Source organism: Grus americana, chromosome 14 (genome assembly GCF_028858705.1).
Source record: "Grus americana isolate bGruAme1 chromosome 14, bGruAme1.mat, whole genome shotgun sequence".
Lineage (NCBI taxonomy): Eukaryota > Metazoa > Chordata > Aves > Gruiformes > Gruidae > Grus > Grus americana.
In genome coordinates, this window is record NC_072865.1 from 20,758,811 (window position 1) to 20,780,262 (window position 21,452).

At 52.3% G+C, this 21,452-nt stretch overlaps 1 protein-coding gene and 1 pseudogene across 1 annotated transcript; both read right to left on the reverse strand.

The window, feature by feature from the left end:
* Window positions 1-515, reverse strand: part of LOC129212996 (protocadherin alpha-3-like) — a 3,627-nt pseudogene extending 3,112 nt beyond the window's left edge.
* Window positions 516-9,368: 8,853 nt separating this feature from the next.
* On the reverse strand, window positions 9,369-12,778 carry LOC129212997 (protocadherin alpha-3-like). Its single transcript, XM_054842268.1, is given in 3 exon segments — window positions 9,369-9,380; window positions 10,023-10,190; window positions 10,193-12,778. Coding segments are annotated over 3 exon segments (2,760 nt in total). The 5' UTR covers window positions 12,773-12,778.
* Window positions 12,779-21,452: the final 8,674 nt, after the last annotated feature.

The following is a 21,452-nucleotide window of genomic DNA, read 5'->3' on the forward strand; positions in this document are numbered from 1 at the left end:
CCGAAATGCTCGCTCGGGCTGAGTGTATAGGAGAGCTGCGCGTTGGCTCCGATATCCGCATCCGACGCGCCCCTCCAGCGGGAACCGAGACCCGGGAGGAGAGTTCTCCGATAAACTGAGGTTTTTGCGTGCGGCGGGGAAGAGCGGGGCGTTGTCGTTGATGTCCGTGACCTCCAGCTCCACGTGGAAGACGCGCAGCGGCCGCTCCACCAGCACCTCCAGGCCAGGGCGCACGGCCGCCTTCCCGCACAGCCTCCTCCCGGTCCAGCCGCGAGCTCACCACCAGCGCCCCGCTCGCCCCGCTCACCTCCACGCTCGCCCGACGGCCCTGCGCCACCAGACGCAGCCGACGCGCCTCCGCTCGCCCGCCTCCAGGCCCAGGTCCTGCGCCAGCCGCCCCACCACCGTCCCGGCCTTGGCTTCCTCCGGCACCGAGTACCGCACCTGACCGCCGCCAGCGCCCAGGCCGCCTGCAGCACCAGCACCCGCAACACGGGCCCCCAACACACCCCCATCGCCGCCGCCGCCGACACCCCCCGGGCCCCCGCACGGCTCCCCGCCGCCGCACGCACGCACCCGCTCAACTGACCGCCCCGCCCCGCGCCGCGCCGCCCCCCCGCGCTCACAGCCGGGCTCTCCGCCGCACCGGGCGGAGCCGCGGAGACGCTCACCGCCGTTTCTGAGCCTGCAGCGACACCGTGTGCTGCTCCGCCGGCTCACACGCTCCCCACCGTCCACCGCGCCTCCGCACCCGTCCTGCTCGTCTCCTCTCCCGTCTCCTCCTTCCCTTCCACTCTTTCTTGGCTTCTTTATTTTCCGCTTCCCCTCCCCACTCCTTACGTCTTTTTCATTCCTTCCTTGCTTGGGTTTCATAGATTCCTTCCCTTCTTCCTCCTTTTCGTCGTCCTTATTCTTTCTTCATTTCACTTGCTTTTTTCTCTTCTCTTTTTCTACTGTCTTCTCTTCCTTCTTGCTTTGTTTTCTTCTCTTTCCTCCTCCTCCTCTTTCTTCTTCTGTTTTCCTTCTCCTTTCCCTTCTTGCCCTGACGTGCCCCATTCTTTACTCCCCTTGCCCTTCTCTTTCCACCCTTCTCGCTTCTTTCCCCCCGCTCGCAGCTCCCCAGTCGCCTCCGGCCCGCGGCGGACACCATCAAAGACGGAGCCATCGGCGCTAATTACGGGGCATCAGCGCCGCAGCGCGGGACTCTAACCAAGGGCGAGGCTGTTAGGGACCAGCTCCGCTCAGCGTCCAGACATAACCGACGTTATGTCTGGACATCTCGTCTATCCTCTTCCTTCTTTTCCTTCATTTCCTTCCTCTACTTCTCATTCTTTTCTTCTAGCATTCCTACTCCTCCTTCCGTCCTATTCCTCCTTCCTGGCTTGCTTTTCACTTGCATAGATTCCTTCCTTGCCTTTTTCCTTTCCTTCTGCGATTCTGATGCAAGATATTGTTGGTGCGACCTGGTCATCTCCTTTTTTCTCTTCTTTGTCCTCTTCCTTCCATCCTTAATTTCTTCCTTCCTTTCTTCCTCTCCCTCACCACCTTTCTCTGTAGAGTGATAGTGTCTCTGCATGCCAGTAAACTCATTTATCTTTTCTTCATTTCTTTACCTTCTCCCTATTCCTTCCTTTGTTCTTGTTTTCTTTCCCTCTATTCTTGCTTTCTTCCTTCTCTACTTTCTCTTCTTTCTCCCACTTCACTCTCGAAATGGAGCATGGACATGTCCTCTGGCAAGAGTTCTTTCCCCTTCCTCACCCCTTTACATCAAGCCTTGACCACTGTCCCTGAACACTGAGGATGCCGAGGTCCTCATCTCCATTCAGTGTACAAAGATAATGTCAGCGTGCGCTGGTAATCTCCTCTATTGTCTCTTCCTTCCTCTTCCTTTTTTCTTTTTCCTTGCTTCGTTCTTCCTTGCATACGGTCCTTTTTTCCCCGTCTTCTCATCTCTTTCATTCTTTCCTCTCTTTATTTCCTGCTTATTTTTGTGGGTTTTTTCACTCCTTTTTCTTTTTTGCTCTCCCTGTTTCTCTTCCTTACGTATTTTTATTTCTCTTTCCTCTTTCTCTTCCTTCTTCTTTTTTTGCCTCAGACCTGCCCTATCCTTGCCTCCACTTCTCTTCTGCTTCCACCGCGTCTCCTCTCTTCTTTCTCTCCTTTACAAAAATACTTTCTGCATCTCCACACCACGCTCAACACAAAGCACCAACATGCCCTCTGGCAAAACCTCTCATTCCTCTTCCTTTCCACCTTCCAGCCATCCAGATGAGTAATAACCTTCCTGCTTTCCTCCAGCCTGTGCAAGACAGACAGACTGCCCCCCTCCACCTCCCCTCCCCTTCCCTGCCTTCCTGAAGAAGACCACACTCTGCAGCCTCCAGGCCTCTCAAGGACCCAGCAAATAACAGAGCAAGGCAATCATGCAGCAAGGAACAGCTCTGCTGCATCACAAAAGAATCCACCACCCTCTGAAACACAGCCCCAAGCCCCGGGTACTTGGACATCCATGCAAACAGCCTCCAAAGAGTCCAAACAACACACGGGCGGGGGCGGGGGGCTGTCTTTCTTTAGAGAAATCAAAGACCACCACGACAATCCACCAAGAAACCTGAAACAGCAGCGGGCAACCACACCTCCTGAGCACTCTTCATGTATCTCAATGAAGTGCTATTCTTCCAGTCTCAGTTTCCACCTGCACGTTGAACGACAAGCTCTTGCTTTCCCATTCTGGCAGGCATGCACTGCCAGAACAACACAGGGCATTAGTTCCCATGGAATACCTCTCACTCATTAGCAGGAGCCATGCATCATACAGCCAAACAAAAACCTGGAAGCGAACATTTGGTTGATCCAACATGGAGATACCACGACTAAATAGGAATGGTTAGGTATGGGTGACTTACCTGTAGCATCACTGGTTGCTTCTTCAGAAAAGAAACATTTTCAGGACAGAAGAATTGCTTTTAAGGGACATTTTCCCTTAACATTACCAGAGAGTTCTGGGGTTGCCAGACAGAAAAAAAAAGACTCCCATTCCGCCAGACTTTGGAAACCATTGTACGTGCACTCCTTGAGCTCTGACAGGTTTGGCACCCTGACCACTTCCGAGGGGAGGCTGTTCCAATGAATGACCACCCTCTCAGTGAAGAACCTTTTCCTAACATCCAGTCTAAACTTCCCCTGACGCAGCTCCCTACCATTTCCTTGTGTCCTATCAATGCTCACCAGAGACAGGAGGAGATCAGCACCTCCCCCTTGGCTGCACCCCTGGAGAACATTGTAGGCTGCAATGAGGTCACCCCTCAGCCTTCTCTTCTCCAAGCTCAACAAGCCAAGTGACCTCAGCTGCTCTTCATCACTCTTGCCCCTCAAGACCTTTCACCGTCTTGCTCACCCTACCTTGGACGCGCTCTCATAGTTTGATCTCCTTCTTATATTCAGGCACACAAAACTGCACACAGCACTCAAGGAGGGGCTGCACTAGTGCAGTGCAGAGTGGGACAATCACCTCTCTCGAACAGCTAGCAAAGCTGTGTTTGATGCACCCCTGGACACAGTTGGCCCTTTGGGCTGCCAGGACACACTGTTGACTCCTTTTCAACTTCCCATCAACACAAAACCCCAGATCGCTTTCCACAGGGCTGCTCTCCAGCCTCTCAATCCCCAGTTTCTATTGGGGGATTACCCCAGGATTACCCCGCAACAAGTGTAGAATCCAGCATTTGCTCTTGTTAAATTTCATATAGCTGGTGACTGCCCAGCTCTCTAGTCTATCCAGATCTCTCTGAAAGGCCTCTCTGTCCCCAATGGTGTCCACAGCTCCTCCGAATTTAGTATCATTGGACAATTTAATGTACATTCAATTGATACATACAGATGATTTATAGAAACAATAAAGAGCCCTGGCCCTACAATTGAGCCCTGTGGCATCCCACTGGTGACTGGCCGCCAGCCTGATCTAACCCCATTTACTTATGTGCCTCCAGCTGCAGCAGCAAGTCTCAAACCTGTTCAGAGTTGGCTGGGAGTTTATCATTCCCCCAGTCACGGTCTTCCAACACAGGGCTCCGCCGGTCCCAGGGCCCATCATTGGTGTTGATGAAGGTGGCATTAAACATCTCTGCTTTGTCTACGTCCCAATTTGTGAGGTGACCGACTTTATCAAGTAACGGACTGACACTAGCACTTATCCTCCTTTTACTGTTAACATATTTTAAAAAGCCCTTTTTGTTCTCCTTCACAGTGCTGGCCAGCTTGAAATCTCATCAAGCTTTGGCCACACGACTTGCAAACAGTTGCAAACAATGTCTCTGTAGTCCTCCCATGTCACTTGTCCTTGCTTCCAACGTCCATACAATTTCCTTTCTCAATTAAGTTCTAGAGGAAGATCCCTGCCTAGCCAACCCACCCTTCTACCCCACTTGCTTGACTCCCAACACTTTGGCATTGCCTGCTCCTGCGCTCTTAAGAGATGGCTCTTACAAAGTGACCAGTATCCATGGACCCAAACACTTTCAAAACCAGATTCCCAGGGGACCTCACCGACCACCCCCTTCAGCAGCCCAAAGTCTGCTCTCCCCACACCCAGGGCCAAAGTTTTGCTGGCAGTTCTTCTCCTGTGGCCAACAACTTGAAACTCAACTACTTCATGGGCACCGTGACCGAGACAGCCACCAATCACCACTTTACACACGACTACTTCTCTGTGTACAAACAACAAAGCCAGGAGGGCACCTTTTCTAGTCTGCTCCCTTAGTACCTGCACCAAGAAGTTATCTTCAACGTGCTGCAGGAATTTCCTGGACCTGCTTGTGTCTGATGTATGATATTCCCAGCTAACCTCTGGGATGTTAAAATCACGCAAAAGGACACGGGCAGCTGATGTAGGGATATCCCTTAATTCCTTGTGGAATAATTCATTGGCGTGGTCATCCTGGCTGGGTGGTTGACAGTGGACTCCCACAACAACATCCGCCTTAGTTGCTTTTCCCTTAATCCTTACCCAGAGGTGCTCAACCGTGTCGTCGCCAACTGCAAGCTCCATACAATCCAAGTCCTCCCTTAAATACAGCACCACCACCCCACCTCACCTGACCTGCCTATCGCTCCACAAGAGCCTATAATCATCCATCACAGCACACCCATCACAGGATCATCCCACCAGGTTTCATCAATGATATCATAGCTCTGGGACTGGGACAAAGCTTCTAGCTCCTCTTCTTCATTCCTCATGCTCCACACATTTGTACAGAGATGTTTCAAATGTGTTCCAGTGTACTCAGCACATCGTGGAGCACACTGAAGGATCTTGCTAGCACACCATGTCTTCTTATGACATCACTCATGGTCTTCCCAAGGATTTCAAATTCCCACACACAACTCTTCCCACTGCTCATGGTCACCCTTCACACCAAGAGATGGCCAGGCCCTACTCAGGGCCACTGCCGCATTCACCTCTAGGACATGACACCGTTACATTTCCAAACTCAAGGCTCAAGCCGACTTTTATAGACCCGTCCCATCAATGAGAGCACCACAAAAAAACACACAGAGGTATCACACACACGGTGTCCAGCAGACTCACTGCAGCTGATCCTTCACGTTTGGCAATGCTTCAGCTATCTCAGATGGAAATGTTACACACTGGAGAGCAGTACGCTTTCTAAAAGTGATGTCACGGCAGCTCCAATGGCAATGGCATTGGTTTCGTGTTGCGAGAGAACAACCCAAATTTCTATGAGCACAGAACTCTAATGGATGATATATACTGCATAGGACAATTTGATATGGGATTGGGTTTTTTGTTTGTTTTGGTGGTTTTTGTTATTTGGGGGTTTTAAATCACATTAAAAATGTCTGACGATTTTGTATGTTGTGCCTGCTGGTACAAATACTGAAAGAACATCAAAACAGGCCAGTGTATATCACGCCACTTCTCTGGCAAGGAATACAAGTCTACTTTTCTGTCTCCTTTATCAAATTTTTCTCTAAATGACCACACCATGCTTCACATGAAGCTTGACATGAAGCACTGACACGCCCTTTGGCAAGAGCTCTCATTCCTCTTCCCTGGAAGGAAGGAACAACCTTCATGCTTTCCTCCAGTCTAGCCAAGATGGACAGACAGACTGCCCCTGCCCCTTCCCTTCATGAAGAAGACCACAATCTGAGAGTGCCACTCCAAGTGCCCCAGGTACTTGGACATCCATGCAAACAGCCTCAAAGATGCCAAGCAAGGCAGGGGAGTCTTTCCTTCGGAAACTCAAACCCATCACAGATGGTATGACAATCCTCCAAGAAGGCTGAAAAGGCACCAAGCAACTACAGCTCCACTGCAGAGACAGAGCACTCTTCATATACCTTGATGAAGAGCTATGTCAAGAGCTATGAAGATGCTGAATGTCAAGCTCTTGCTTTCCCATTCTGGTAGGCATGGACTGCCAAAATAACACACCAAGAACCTTCTTACCAAGGGATTTAGCCCCCTTGGAATACCTCCCCATCATTACCATCATCCACATGCCACATAGTGAAACAAAAGCCACAAAGGAAACACCACAACATTTTTTTAATGAGAACATCTCCTCGGTGACCAACACATCCAGGCAAAGAAATGCATTGGGGTTCCTCCTCCATCTGTCCTTGCTACCACCTGCTCACGCTGTGCCTGGAAGTGGCAAGAAAGGAACGAGAGCAGGCAGTGGTGCTGTGCTGGTCCAAACCTACAGGCATTACAATCCAGGCAACATTCTAAATGCTAATTCCTAAACAGGAACAAAAGTACATCTGTCTCGCAAACACATCCACTTTATGTCTGAGGTGACTTGCCTGCAGCATCACTGGTTGCTTCTGCAGAATAAGAAATATTTTCAAGACAGGAAAACTGGTTTTCAAGGATAAAAAGTGCTTCTGGGGAAGCTGGACAGAAAAAAATTACTCATGTTCTGTAAAAACTGGACAGTGCATAGTGCCCTTTATGCCTCACAGGGGAAGTACGAAGGAGACTTGAAAGCTGAGGACTTTTTTTTAACATCAAACTCGGCTCCAGAGAGTGGAAAAGCCATCCCCCACAACAATGGGAAAGCACCCAAACATCTGCCACCTGATAGCTGCCAAAATTCAGCAGCCTGCCTCTCATCCACTGTTACCAACACATTGACAATGTGAGACAAGGCAAAACCAAAAGGGTGGGAGGTTTTGGTGAGAGGAGAGAAGAAAACCAAAGTGATGCTCTTCCGCTGTATTGAAATGCAAGGTTGGCCAACATCTTGGATGCAGACAGTACTCCTTCCCCTGCCTGGCAAGAGTAAGAGCACAGAGGGAACCAAAGAGAGTTTCAGAGAAGGCTGGCAGCACGATCCAAACGTGGAAAAGCTTCTGTGTGACCAACAACATCCCACGTCAAAACCAAGTGATTAAAGTCACACGTGGTAGATGTCTGCACAAGCAGAAATACTACAAAGAACAACAGCACCCTGAGATATGCTGAACTTCTGGAGGTCCCGAGAGGATCGCGGGAAAGTAGCCCTGTGCGCTGGGCCTCTTCTCAAGGTTGTCTGCTGGCATGCCCTATCCCACGCCATGGGAAATGGCATCTCCACAGCTAAGCAGACATTCTCCACTTCTTCCCCAATGACACAGGCCGTGTTCTACCCAGCATCTCCATTTCCATCTGACAAGACTGTCCCCCGCTCAAGAGTCACCCTCTCCATGACACACGCCCAGGCCATACTCAGCACCACTCACACGATCACTGCCACAAGACCCAGACATTGCTCCAACACAGTAACATGCTCCAGCTCTAAACTCGGTTCTAAGCATGACCCAGGCCTTTGCACATCCTCACCTTCCCACACGATTCGAACAAAGAACATATGGAGGGCTGCAAAGCCACACAGTGTCTGGCAGAATCTTCCCAGATGCATGAACTTCACCCTGAATCCTTTTGCCTTTTCGGGAATCTCAAATGGAAACACCACAGAGCTGTGCATTAGTGCTTTCAAAGATTCTTTGATTAGAGCTGTGGCAGCTCTGGTCCCGGTCCACAAGCAATTTATTCTTGGAGAGAACCACACCAAACGCTGAAGCAAAGGGCACGCACAATATCAATTGGGTGGGAGAATTTATATCGTAGAACACCTGAGCTGGGCTACTGTGCAGGGCTTGGCATGTACATGCACCTATCAGAATGAGTTAACACTGACAAGAGGACACAGCATCTCTACTGAGGCCACCTGTGCAAGCGCACAAGTAGGGGAAGTCGGGCACCCAAAGGTCACACCCTCCTCCTTACCTCCCCTGACAAATCCTGCCTGAGGAGGATCAAGAAACCATCATGGCAACATCAGTGGCTGCGGAAACTGCTGCAGACGCCCACCACAACATAAGGACAGCAGGATGAAGCTCTACCCGCCCACACCACCTTTCCCAAAACAGCAGTGAAAATGTTCATCAGACAGTATTCCACAGTCCGCATGTCACCCCTTCTTTCCAACACATCGCCTACGTCAGGAACGCAGCAACACAATGGACGAGATATTCATAACCTCAGACAACGCTCTGGGCATTTCAATATAACACACTATCTCAAGATCCAGAAGGCCTCCAAATCCAGACACTTGCAGCCTGAGGAAGGAGCCAGGGCAAGAACACTCCATGCCCATCCTGCCTCATGCTTTCCTCTAGGCATCCTCTATTCCCCACTCCCAGACATGTGTTCTCAAGACAAGCACATCATCTCCCATGCTGGTCTTCTTGGGACATGGCCCATGGTCTCTTCAAGGATTTCCACTTCCCACAGACAACTCTTCCCACTGATCAAGGTCACCCTTCACATCAGGTAATGGCCAGGCGACTGCCACATTCACCTCTGCGACATGCCCGTTTCCTTTCCTACGTCAAGGCTCAATCTGACTTTTCTTACCCTTCCTATCAAGGAGAGCACCACAAAAAACACACAGAGGTATCACACACACGGTGCCCCCCAGACTCACTGCACCTGACCCTTCACATTTGACAAAGCTTCAGCTACCTCAGATGGCAATGTGGCACACCTGGGAGCAAGACTCTTTCTGAAGGTGATGCCAGGACAGCTCTAAACAGCAATGGAATTGATTTCATACTCTCAGGGAAAAAACAACATGTTGATGAGCACAGCACTGTCATGCATGATACCAACTGTGTCGGAGAAGTTGACTGGGTTTTGTTAGGGAGGGGCAGTTATTTGGTTTTGAGTTTCTTGATTGTTTGTTTTCAATAAAAAGAAGATTTCCAGGGCTTTTGAAATCATGCGGCTGTTGACACAAACAGTGAAAGGGCATCAAAACAGGCCAACATATTTCACGCTACTTCTCTGGCCAGGAACATCAATCCACAACCTGGGAGACAGGGGGAGCATGAAAAGAAAAAGACAGTTCCTGTTTCTAACACATGCCTTGGCTTGCACTCCTCTGCCCTAACACCATTCCAACAAGTACAACGTACATGGAAAAAGACCATAGGAAAAGTCCACACTGACTTCCCTACTTTCATAATAACCCTGTCAAGCGAGTGAAGCTCGGGAAATTATGCCAGGGTGTAAAGTCTTGGTTATCAGCTTGAATCACATCTCTTGCAGAGAAGAATCAAAGAGGAGGAGGACAGACTTCTCAACAGGAAACCACATCTGATACTGACTGTGGCTGGTGTGTGTAAAGATAGTAAGCAATAATATTTTATTTTTTAAAAAAAAACTTGCCAAGGCCAGGCGTGGGTGTTGAGCAAACTGCTCAAGTGATCGCCCACGGCAGGGGAGGTGGAACTGGATGAGCTTGAAGGTCCTTTCCACCCAAACCATCTATGATTCTATGAGAAATACTGTTTGGGGGACTGTCACCACCACAGCCTGCCTCTCTTCTACTCCTCCTGCAAGCTCGGGTACAACTGCTACATGCCAGCAAGCAACAGCCTCTCGAAAGCTAATGTCGTGGCACCTCGCATCGACATCGGCAGCGATTTAATTGCACTGCAGAACAACTCACAGCCAGAGCAGCAAACCTCCGCTGCGGACGGTAACTGCTGCTGGCTGCGGCAATACCTTTCGTGCTTTTTTCACCAAAGCAAGAGCAGGGCGGCCCCGGCAAGGACGCGAAGGCAGATGCAAAGGCGCCATTCAGATCCTTAAGCACCCGCCAAGCACCCACCGCCCGCACGCCCACGGGGGCCGAGCCCGGCTCCCACCACCGCCTGCCCAGGGCGCGGCCGAGAAGGGGGCGTCGGGCGAGAAAGGGCCGAGGAAGGGAGGGCCACTGACCGTGTCCAGCAGAGCGGGCGGCTCCGGCTGCGTCTCCTTCGCCGCGGGGCCGGGCGGCGGCGGCGGCGGGAAGTTGGGGCTGAAAACCATCAGGTCGCTCTTGCCCGCGCCGTCCGCCACGCACAGGCTCCGGCTCTGGCGCTGCGAGTACGACCAGCTCCCCACTTCGCTGGCGCACACCAGCGTCGCCGGCCCGGGCCCCGACAGCACGGCCGCCCGCGGCGCCCACCGCGACGCCCCGTACAGCACCACCGCCAGCAGGAACAGGCTCGACACCGCGCAGATGGCCACCACCAGCCACACGTTCGTCGCCGACGCCGACGACGCGCCGCCCTCCGCCGGCCGCAGCCCCGCCCCCGACGACGACGACGACGAGCCCGCGGCCGCCAGCGCCGCCTCGGCGCCCTCCACCAGCGACACGCTCAGCGTGGCCGTGGCCGAGCGCGCCGGCTCCCCGTGGTCCCGCACCACGATCACCAGCCGCTGCCGCGGGCCGTCCGCCTCCTCCAGCGCCCGCGCCGTGCTCACCTCGCCGCTGTACAGCCCCACGCGGAACGGGCCCTTCCCCCGCGGCTCCCACAGCTCGTAGCGCAGCCACGCGTTGTAGCCCGAGTCCGCGTCCACCGCGCGGATCTTCGCCACCACCTGCCCCGCCGGCGCCCCCCACGCCGCCCACGCCCACAGCGCCCCCGAGACCGGCCCCGACGCCGCCGAGACCGGCCCCGACGCCGCCGAGACCGGCGCCCCCACGCCCGGACCGCCGCCCGCAAGCGGCAGCAGCGCCGGCGCGTTGTCGTTCTCGTCCACCACGAAGAGCTGCACCGTGGCGTTGCCGCACAGCGGCGGCTCCCCCGCGTCCACCGCCCGCACCTCGAACTGCAGCACCTGCAGCTCCTCGTAGTCCAACGGCTGCAGCGCCCACAGCCGCCCGCTCTCCGCGTCCACCGACACGTAGCTCGACGCCGGCCGCCGCGCCACGCCCGACGACGCGCCCCCGACGACGCCCTCCGCCACCGAGTAGCTCACGCGACCGTTGCCCGCCTCGTCCGGGTCCCGCGCCCACAGCCGCGCCAGCTCCGCGCCCGCCGCGTTGTTCTCCCGCGCCAGCACCGTGTACACGGCCTGCGCGAACGACGGCGCGTTGTCGTTCACGTCCGACACCGGCACACGCACCCCGCGGCTGGCGCGCAGCGGCGGCGACCCGCCGTCCTCCGCCCGCACCTCCACCTCGTACTCCGACACCCGCTCCCGGTCCAGCGCCTCCCGCAGCACCAGCGAGTACGAGCCCGCGAACGTCGCCACCAGCCCGAACGGCGACGCCGGCCACACCGCGCAGCGCACCCGCCCGTTCGCCCCCGAGTCCCGGTCCGACACGCTCAGCAGCGCCACCACCGTCCCCGCCGCCGCGTCCTCCGGCACCGGCACCGACAGCGACGTCACCCACACCTCCGGCGCGTTGTCGTTCACGTCCAGCACCACCACCACCAAGCTGCAGTGACCCGACAAAGGGGGCGTCCCTTTGTCTCTCGCTTCGATTTGTAACTCGTGTAAACGAACGTCTTCAAAGTCCAGGGCGCCCCTCAGTCTGATCTCGCCCGTCTTGGGATCAATGGCGAACAGATCTCTGTTACCAGCAGGAACCGAACTGATGATGCTGTAAGAAAACTCCTTATTAAGACCCTCGTCCGGGTCCGTGGCGTTCACCCGCACCACCAGCGTCCCCTCTGCAGCGCTCTCCAGCAGCTGCACTTTATACACCGACTGGTTGAACTGGGGCGCGTTGTCGTTCGCATCCAGCACCGAGATCACCAGCTCCACCGTGCCCGTCAGCGCCGGACGGCCCCCGTCACTCGCCGTCACCACCAAACGGTGCACAGCCATCGTCTCGCGGTCCAGAGCTTTCGTGAGCACCAAAAACAGAGATTTTAGATTTTCATCAGAAGATTTAACATCGAGCGTAAAATGCTCGCTCGGGCTGAGTGTATAGGAGAGCTGCGCGTTGGCTCCGATATCCGCATCCGACGCGCCCTCCAGCGGGAACCGAGACCCCGGCAGCGTGGTGAATTCCGCGATGCTGAGGTTTTTGCGTGCGGCGGGGAAGAGCGGGGCGTTGTCGTTGATGTCCGTGACCTCCAGCTCCACGTGGAAGACGCGCAGCGGCCGCTCCACCAGCACCTCCAGGCGCAGGGCGCACGGCGCGCTCTTCCCGCACAGCTCCTCCCGGTCCAGCCGCGAGCTCACCACCAGCGCCCCGCTCGCCCCGCTCACCTCCACGCTCGCCCGACGGCCCTGCGCCACCAGACGCAGCCGACGCGCCTCCGGCTCGCCCGCCTCCAGGCCCAGGTCCTGCGCCAGCCGCCCCACCACCGTCCCGGCCTTGGCTTCCTCCGGCACCGAGTACCGCACCTGACCGCCGCCCAGCGCCCAGGCCGCCTGCAGCACCAGCACCCGCAACACGGGCCCCCAACACACGCCCATCGCCGCCGCCGCCGACACCCGCCCGGGCCCCGCACGGCTCCCCGCCGCCGCACGCACGCACCCGCTCAACTGACCGCCCCGCCCCGCGCCGCGCCGCCCCCCCGCGCTCACAGCCGGGCTCTCCGCCGCACCGGGGCGGAGCCGCGGAGACGCTCACCGCCGTTTCTGAGCCTGCAGCGACACCGTGTGCTGCTCCGCCGGCTCACACGCTCCCCACCGTCCACCGCGCCTCCGCACCCGTCCTGCTCGTCTCCTCTCCCGCCTCCTCCTTCCCTTCCACTCTTTCTTGGCCTTCTTTATTTTCCTCTTCCCCTCCCCACTCCTTATGTCTTTTTCATTCCTTCCTTGCTTTGGGTTTCATAGATTCCTTCCCTTCTTCCTCCCTTTTCGTCGTCCTTATTCTTTCTTCATTTCACTTGCTTTTTTCTCTTCTTTTTTTCTACTGTCTTCTCTTCCTTCTTCTTGCTTTGTTTTCTTCTCTTTCCTCCTCCTCCTCTTTCTTCTTCCTTCTGTTCCTTCTCCTGTCCCTTCTTGCCCTGACGTGCCCCATTCTTTACTCCCCTTGCCCTTCTCTTTCCACCCTTCTCGCTTCTTTCCCCCCGCTCGCAGCTCCCCAGTCGCCTCCGGCCCCGCGGCGGACACCATCAAAGACGGAGCCATCGGCGCTAATTACGGGGCATCAGCGCCGGAGCGCGGGACTCTAACCAAGGGCGAGGCTGTTAGGGACCAGCTCCGCTCAGCGTCCAGACATAACGTCGGTGCGCGCTGGTTATCTCGTCTATCCTGCTCCTTGTTTTCCTTCATTTCCTTCTTTATTTCCTGCCTCCTTTTTCGTCCTATTCTGCCTATACTTTCTTTTCCGTCTTCCTTCCGAGCTTGCTTTTTACTTACATACATTCCTTCCTTGCCTTTTCCCTTTCCTTCTGTGATTCTACTGCAAGATAACATTGGTGCAACCTGGTCATGTCCTTTATGTCTTCTTCCTTTTTTTTTCTTCTTTGTCGTTTTCCTTCCATCCTTAATTTCCTCTTTCTTCATTTCAACTTTCTTCCTTCCTGTTCTTACTACCTTCCTTTGCTCTCCCTCACCACCCTTCTCTGTACAGTGATACCGACCGTGCATGCTAGTAAAATCATTTATCTTTTCTTCATTTCTTTCTGCTCTTTATCTTGCTTGCTTTGTTCTTGCTTCCTTTTCTTTCCCTCTATTCTTGCTTCCTTCCTTCTCTACTTTCTCCTCTTTCTCCTACTTCACTCTCGAAATGGAGCATGAACATGTCCTCTGGCAAGAGCTCTTTCCCCTTCCTCACCACTTTTCATCAAGCCTTGACCAGTGTCCCTGAATACCGAGCATGCTGAGGTCCTCATCTCCATTCAGTGTATGAAGATAATGTTGGTGCACGCTGGTAATCTCCTCTATTGTCTCTTCCTTCCTTTCTCTTCCTTTTTTCCTTCTTCCTTGCTTCGTTTTTCCTTGCATACAGTCCTTTTCCGCCGTCTTTCCATCTCCTTCATTCTTTCCTCTCTTTATTTCCTGCTACCTTTTTCGTTTTTTTCTCCTTTCTCTTTCTTCATCTCTTTCTTACTCTTCCTTACATCTTTTTATTTCTCTTTCCTCCTTTTCCTTCTCTTCCTTCTTCTTTTTTTGCCTCAGACCTGCCCTATCCTTGCCTCCCCTTCTCTTCTGCTTCCACCGCGTCTCCTCTCTTCTTTCTCTCCTTCACAAAAATACTTTCTGCATCTCCACACCATGTTCAACACAAAGCACCAACATGCCCTCTGGCAAAACCTCTCATTCCTCTTCCTTTCCACCTTCCAGCCATCCAGATGAGTAATAACCTTCCTGCTTTCCTCCAGCCTGTGCAAGACAGACAGACTGCCCCTCCACCTCCCCTCCCCTTCCCTGCCCTTCCTGAAGAAGACCACACTCTGCAGCCTCCAGGCCTCTCAAGGACCCAGCAAATAACAGAGCAAGGCAATCATGCAGCAAGGAACAGCTTTGCTGCATCACAAAAGAATCCACCACCCTCTGAAACACAGCCCCAAGCCCCGGGTACTTGGACATCCATGCAAACAGCCTCCAGAGAGTCCAAACAACACACGGGCGGGGGCGGGGGACTGTCTTTCTTTAGAGAAATCAAAGCCATCACAGACCACCACGACAATCCACCAAGAAACCTGAAACAGCAGCGGGCAACCACACCTCCTGAGCACTCTTCATGTATCTCAATGAAGTGCTATTCTTCCAGTCTCAGTTTCCACCTGCACGTTGAACGACAAGCTCTTGCTTTCCCATTCTGGCAGGCATGCACTGCCAGAACAACACAGGGCATTAGTTCCCATGGAATACCTCTCACTCATTAGCAGGAGCCATGCATCATACAGCCAAACAAAAACCTGGAAGCGAACATTTGGTTGATCCAACATGGAGATACCACGACTAAATAGGAATGGTTAGGTATGGGCGACTTACCTGTAGCATCACTGGTTGCTTCTTCAGAAAAGAAACATTTTCAGGACAGAAGAATTGCTTTTAAGGGACATTTTCCCTTAACATTACCAGAGAGTTCTGGGGTTGCCAGACAGAAGAAAAATGACTCCCATTCCACCAGACTTTGGAAACCATTGTACAGTGCACTCCTTGAGCTTGGTTCCCTGGGGGAGGCTGTTCCAGTGACTGACCATCCTCTCAGTGAAGAACCTTTTCCTAACATCCAGTCTAAACTTCCCCTGACGCAGCTTCCTACCATTTCCTTGTGTCCTATCAATGCTCACCAGAGACAGGAGGAGATCAGCACCTCCCCCTTGGCTGCACCCCTGGAGAACATTGTAGGCTGCAATGAGGTCACCCCTCAGCCTTCTCTTCTCCAAGCTCAACAAGCCAAGTGACCTCAGCCGCTCTTCATCACTCTTGCCCCTCAAGACCTTTCACCGTCTTGCTCACCCTACCTTGGACACGCTCTCATAGTTTGATCTCCTTCTTATATTCAGGCACACAAAACTGCACACAGCACTCAAGGAGGGGCTGCACTAGTGCAGTGCAGAGTGGGACAATCACCTCTCTTGAACAGCTAGCAAAGCTGTGTTTGACGCACCCCTGGACACAGTTGGCCCTTTGGGCTGCCAGGACACACTGTTGACTCCTTTTCAACTTCCCATCAACACAAAACCCCAGATCGCTTTCCACAGGGCTGCTCTCCAGCCTCTCAATCCCCAGTTTCTATTGGGGGATTACCCCAGGATTACCCCGCAACAAGTGTAGAATCCAGCATTTGCTCTTGTTAAATTTCATATAGCTGGTGACTGCCCAGCTCTCTAGTCTATCCAGCTCTCTCTGAAAGGCCTCTCTGTCCCCAATGGTGTCCACAGCTCCTCCGAATTTAGTATCATTGGACAATTTAATGTACATTCAATTGATACATACAGATGATTTATAGAAACAATAAAGAGCCCTGGCCCTACAATTGAGCCCTGTGGCATCCCACTGGTGACTGGCCGCCAGCCTGATCTAACCCCATTTACTTATGTGCCTCCAGCTGCAGCAGCAAACCTGTTCAGAGTTGGCTGGGAGTTTATCATTCCCACAGTCACGGTCTTCCAACACAGGGCTCTGCCTGTCCCAGGGCCCATCATCAATGTTGAAGACAGAGGCGAACGTGCCACTAAACATCTCTGCTTTGTCCACATCCCAATTTCTGAGGTGACCGACTTTATCAAGTAACCGACTGACACTAGCTCTGATCTTCCTTTTACTGTTAACATATTTCAAAAAGCCCTGGTCAGCTTGAAATCTCATTGAGCTTGGGCCACACAAATGTTCTCCCTACGGTGGCAAACCGCATCTCTGTAGTCCTCCCATGTGGCTTGTCCTTGCTTCCAATGGCCATAAACCTTCCTTTTAAGTTCTAGAAGAAGATCCCTGCTCAGTCAAGCAAACCAAATTCAAACATGTTCCAGTGTACTCAGCACATCGTGGAGCACACTGAAGGATCTCGCTAGCACACCATCCCTCAAACACTGGCCTGCTACCCCATGGCTTCTCCCTAGCGAGACTGGTTTTACCTGTGTCCCCTTCAAATCTAGTTTAAAGCTCTTTCAATAAGCCCTGATAACTGCTTTTTTCCAACAACATCAACAGTTGTGGAAGATGCTACAGATACCCAACACTACACAAGGACAGCAGTGCTACCCTCCCAAAACACATTTGAACAAAAAAAAAAAGAAAAAAAGAAAAAAGAAAAGGTAAAAGGTTCATCAGACAGTATTCAGCAGTCTGCATCTCACCCCCTCTTACTAACACATTTCCGACATCAGCCAAGCAGCAGCACCGTGGTTCTGTGTCTGCTGACATGTGGTCATAACCTCAAAACAATCCCATTCCACCGTACTGAAACGCAAGAAGAGAACAACAGGGCACAAGGATACGCAGAACTTCTGGAGGTTCTGACAGGATTCTGAGCAAGTAGTACTGTGTGCCAGACCTCTTCTCAAGGTTTTTTACCAGCATCCTCTTTCTCATGCTATGAGTTACGGGATCCCCAGCTAAGTGAACATTCTCAGTTCTTCCCCAATGACACAATCCACGTTCTCCCCGTATCTCCATTTACTCAGGCAAGACGCTTACGGGCTCAAGGTCACCCACCCCCGCCCCATGACAGATCCCTCCAATGGAAGTCATGTCCTTCTGTGGCAGAAGGCCTCCAACTCCAGACCCTTGGGAGCCTGGGAAAGCATCTGGGGCAAGAACACACCGTGCCCATCCTGCCTCACCCTTTCCTTTCAGGCATCCTCCGTTCCCCACTCCCAGACATGTGTTCTCAAGGCAAGCACATCACCCTAATCAGTGCCACTGCGCATTAACCTCTGCAACATGCCATGGCTTCCTTTCCCACCTCAAGGCTCAATCCAGCTGTTACAGACCCTTCCCATCAATGAGAGCACCACAAGAAAACCCACAGCTGTTATGATGTACACAGTGTCATGAAGACACTCTGCAGCTGACCATTTATGCTTGGCAACGCATATCTATCTCAGACAGAATTGTTACACACTGGAGAGCAGTACGCTTTCTAAAAGTGATGTCAGGGCAGCTCTAATGGCAAGGGTATTGGTTTCATACTGGGAGAGAACAACCCAAAATTTCTATGAGCACAGAACTCTAATGGGTGATATCTACTGTGTAGGACAACTTGAGAAGGGTTTGAGGGTTTTTGTCTGGTTTGTTGGGTTTTGGTTTTTTTGGGGGGGGGTTTAATCACACTGAAGATTTCTGAGACTTTTGTATTGCTGTGACTGCTGGTACAAATACTGAAAGATTATCAAAACAGGCCAGTGTACATCACGCCACTTCTCTGGCAAGGACCACAAGACTTCTTTTTGGTCTCCTTTACCAATTTTTTTTTCTAAATGACTACGCCATGCTTAACATGAAACTTGACATGAAGCACCGACACGCCCTTTGGCAAGAGCCCTCATTCCTCTTCCCTGGAAGGAACAACTTTCCTACTTTCCTCTACTCTATGAAAGACACACAGACTGCCCCTGCCCCTTCCCTTCATGAACAAGATCACACTCTAAGGGTGGCACAAGTGCCCCGGATACTTGGACTTCCACGCAAACAGCATCAAAGATGTCAAGCAATGCAAGGAAGTATTTCCTTTGGAAACTCAAACCCATCACAAACCAGCATGACATACTTCCAAGAAGGCTGAAAACCCACCAAGCAACTACAGCTCCAGAGCACTCTTCAGGTACCTTGATCAAGAGGTATTATTCCTGACTCATTTTCCACCTACACGCTGAATGTCAAACTCTTGCTTTCCTGTTCCAGCAGGCAACCACTACCAGAACAACACACCGAGAACCTTGTTACCCAAGGGATTTAGCCCCCAAGGAATACCTCCCCTTCGTTAACATGATCCACGCATCACATAGCCAAACAAAAGCCACGAAGGAAACAGCATGACTTTTTTTTTTAATGAGAACATCTCCTCAATGCCCAACACATCCAGTCAAAGAAATGCACTGGGGTCCCAGCTCCATCGATCCAGGCAATATTCAGTTGATCCAACATAAAGATGCCACAGCTAGACAGGAACAAAAGTACATCTGTCTCACAAACACATCCACTTTATGTCTGAGGTGACTTGCCTGCAGCATCACTGGTTGCTTCTTCAGAATAAGAAATATTTTCAAGACAGGAAAACTGGTTTTCAAGGATAAAAAGTGCTTCTGGGGAAGCTGGACAGAAAAAAATTACTCATGTTCTGTAAAAACTGGACAGTGCATAGTGCCCTTTATGCCTCACAGGGGAAGTACGAAGGAGACTTGAAAGCTGAGGACTTTTTTTTAACATCAAACTCGGCTCCAGAGAGTGGAAAAGCCATCCCCCACAACAATGGGAAAGCACCCAAACATCTGCCACCTGATAGCTGCCAAAATTCAGCAGCCTGCCTCTCATCCACTGTTACCAACACATTGACAATGTGAGACAAGGCAAAACCAAAAGGGTGGGAGGTTTTGGTGAGAGGAGAAAACCAAAGTGATGCTCTTCCGCTGTATTGAAATGCAAGGTTGGCCAACATCTTGAATGCAGACAGTACTCCTTCCCCTGCCTGGCAAGAGTAAGAGCACAGAGGGAACCAAAGAGAGTTTCAGAGAAGGCTGGCAGCACGATCCAAACGTGGAAAAGCTTCTGTGTGACCAACAACATCCCACGTCAAAACCAAGTGATAAAAGTCACACGTGGTAGATGTCTGCACAAGCAGAAATACTACAAAGAACAACAGCACCCTGAGATATGCTGAACTTCTGGAGGTCCCGAGAGGATCGCGGGAAAGTAGCCCTGTGCGCTGGGCCTCTTCTCAAGGTTGTCTGCTGGCATGCCCTATCCCACGCCATGGGAAATGGCATCTCCACAGCTAAGCAGACATTCTCCACTTCTTCCCCAATGACACAGGCCGTGTTCTACCCAGCATCTCCATTTCCATCTGACAAGACTGTCCCCCGCTCAAGAGTCACCCTCTCCATGACACACGCCCAGGCCATACTCAGCACCACTCACACGATCACTGCCACAAGACCCAGACATTGCTCCAACACAGTAACATGCTCCAGCTCTAAACTCGGTTCTAAGCATGACCCAGGCCTTTGCACATCCTCACCTTCCCACACGATTCGAACAAAGAACATATGGAGGGCTGCAAAGCCACACAGTGTCTGGCAGAATCTTCCCAGATGCATGAACTTCACCCTGAATCCTTTTGCCTTTTCGGGAATCTCAAATGGAAACACCACAGAGCTGTGCATTAGTGCTTTCAAAGATTCTTTGATTAGAGCTGTGGCAGCTCTGGTCCCGGTCCACAAGCAATTTATTCTTGGAGAGAACCACACCAAACGCTGAAGCAAAGGGCACGCACAATATCAATTGGGTGGGAGAATTTATATCGTAGAACACCTGAGCTGGGCTACTGTGCAGGGCTTGGCATGTACATGCACCTATCAGAATGAGTTAACACTGACAAGAGGACACAGCATCTCTACTGAGGCCACCTGTGCAAGCGCACAAGTAGGGGAAGTCGGGCACCCAAAGGTCACACCCTCCTCCTTACCTCCCCTGACAAATCCTGCCTGAGGAGGATCAAGAAACCATCATGGCAACATCAGTGGCTGCGGAAACTGCTGCAGACGCCCACCACAACATAAGGACAGCAGGATGAAGCTCTACCCGCCCACACCACCTTTCCCAAAACAGCAGTGAAAATGTTCATCAGACAGTATTCCACAGTCCGCATGTCACCCCTTCTTTCCAACACATCGCCTACGTCAGGAACGCAGCAACACAATGGACGAGATATTCATAACCTCAGACAACGCTCTGGGCATTTCAATATAGCACACTATCTCAAGATCCAGAAGGCCTCCAAATCCAGACACTTGCAGCCTGAGGAAGGAGCCAGGGCAAGAACACTCCATGCCCATCCTGCCTCATGCTTTCCTCTAGGCATCCTCTATTCCCCACTCCCAGACATGTGTTCTCAAGACAAGCACATCATCTCCCATGCTGGTCTTCTTGGGACATGGCCCATGGTCTCTTCAAGGATTTCCACTTCCCGCAGACAACTCTTCCCACTGATCAAGGTCACCCTTCACATCAGGTAATGGCCAGGCGACTGCCACATTCACCTCTGCGACATGCCCGTTTCCTTTCCTACGTCAAGGCTCAGTCTGACTTTTCTTACCCTTCCTATCAACGAGAGCACCACAAAAAACACACAGAGGTATCACACACACGGTGCCCCCCAGACTCACTGCACCTGACCCTTCACATTTGACAAAGCTTCAGCTACCTCAGATGGCAATGTGGCACACCTGGGAGCAAGACTCTTTCTGAAGGTGATGCCAGGACAGCTCTAAACAGCAATGGAATTGATTTCATACTCTCAGGGAAAAAACAACATGTTGATGAGCACAGCACTGTCATGCATGATACCAACTGTGTCGGAGAAGTTGACTGGGTTTTGTTAGGGAGGGGCAGTTATTTGGTTTTGAGTTTCTTGATTGTTTGTTTTCAATAAAAAAAGATTTCCAGGGCTTTTGAAATCATGTGGCTGTTGACACAAACAGTGAAAGGGCATCAAAACAGGCCAACATATTTCACGCTACTTCTCTGGCCAGGAACA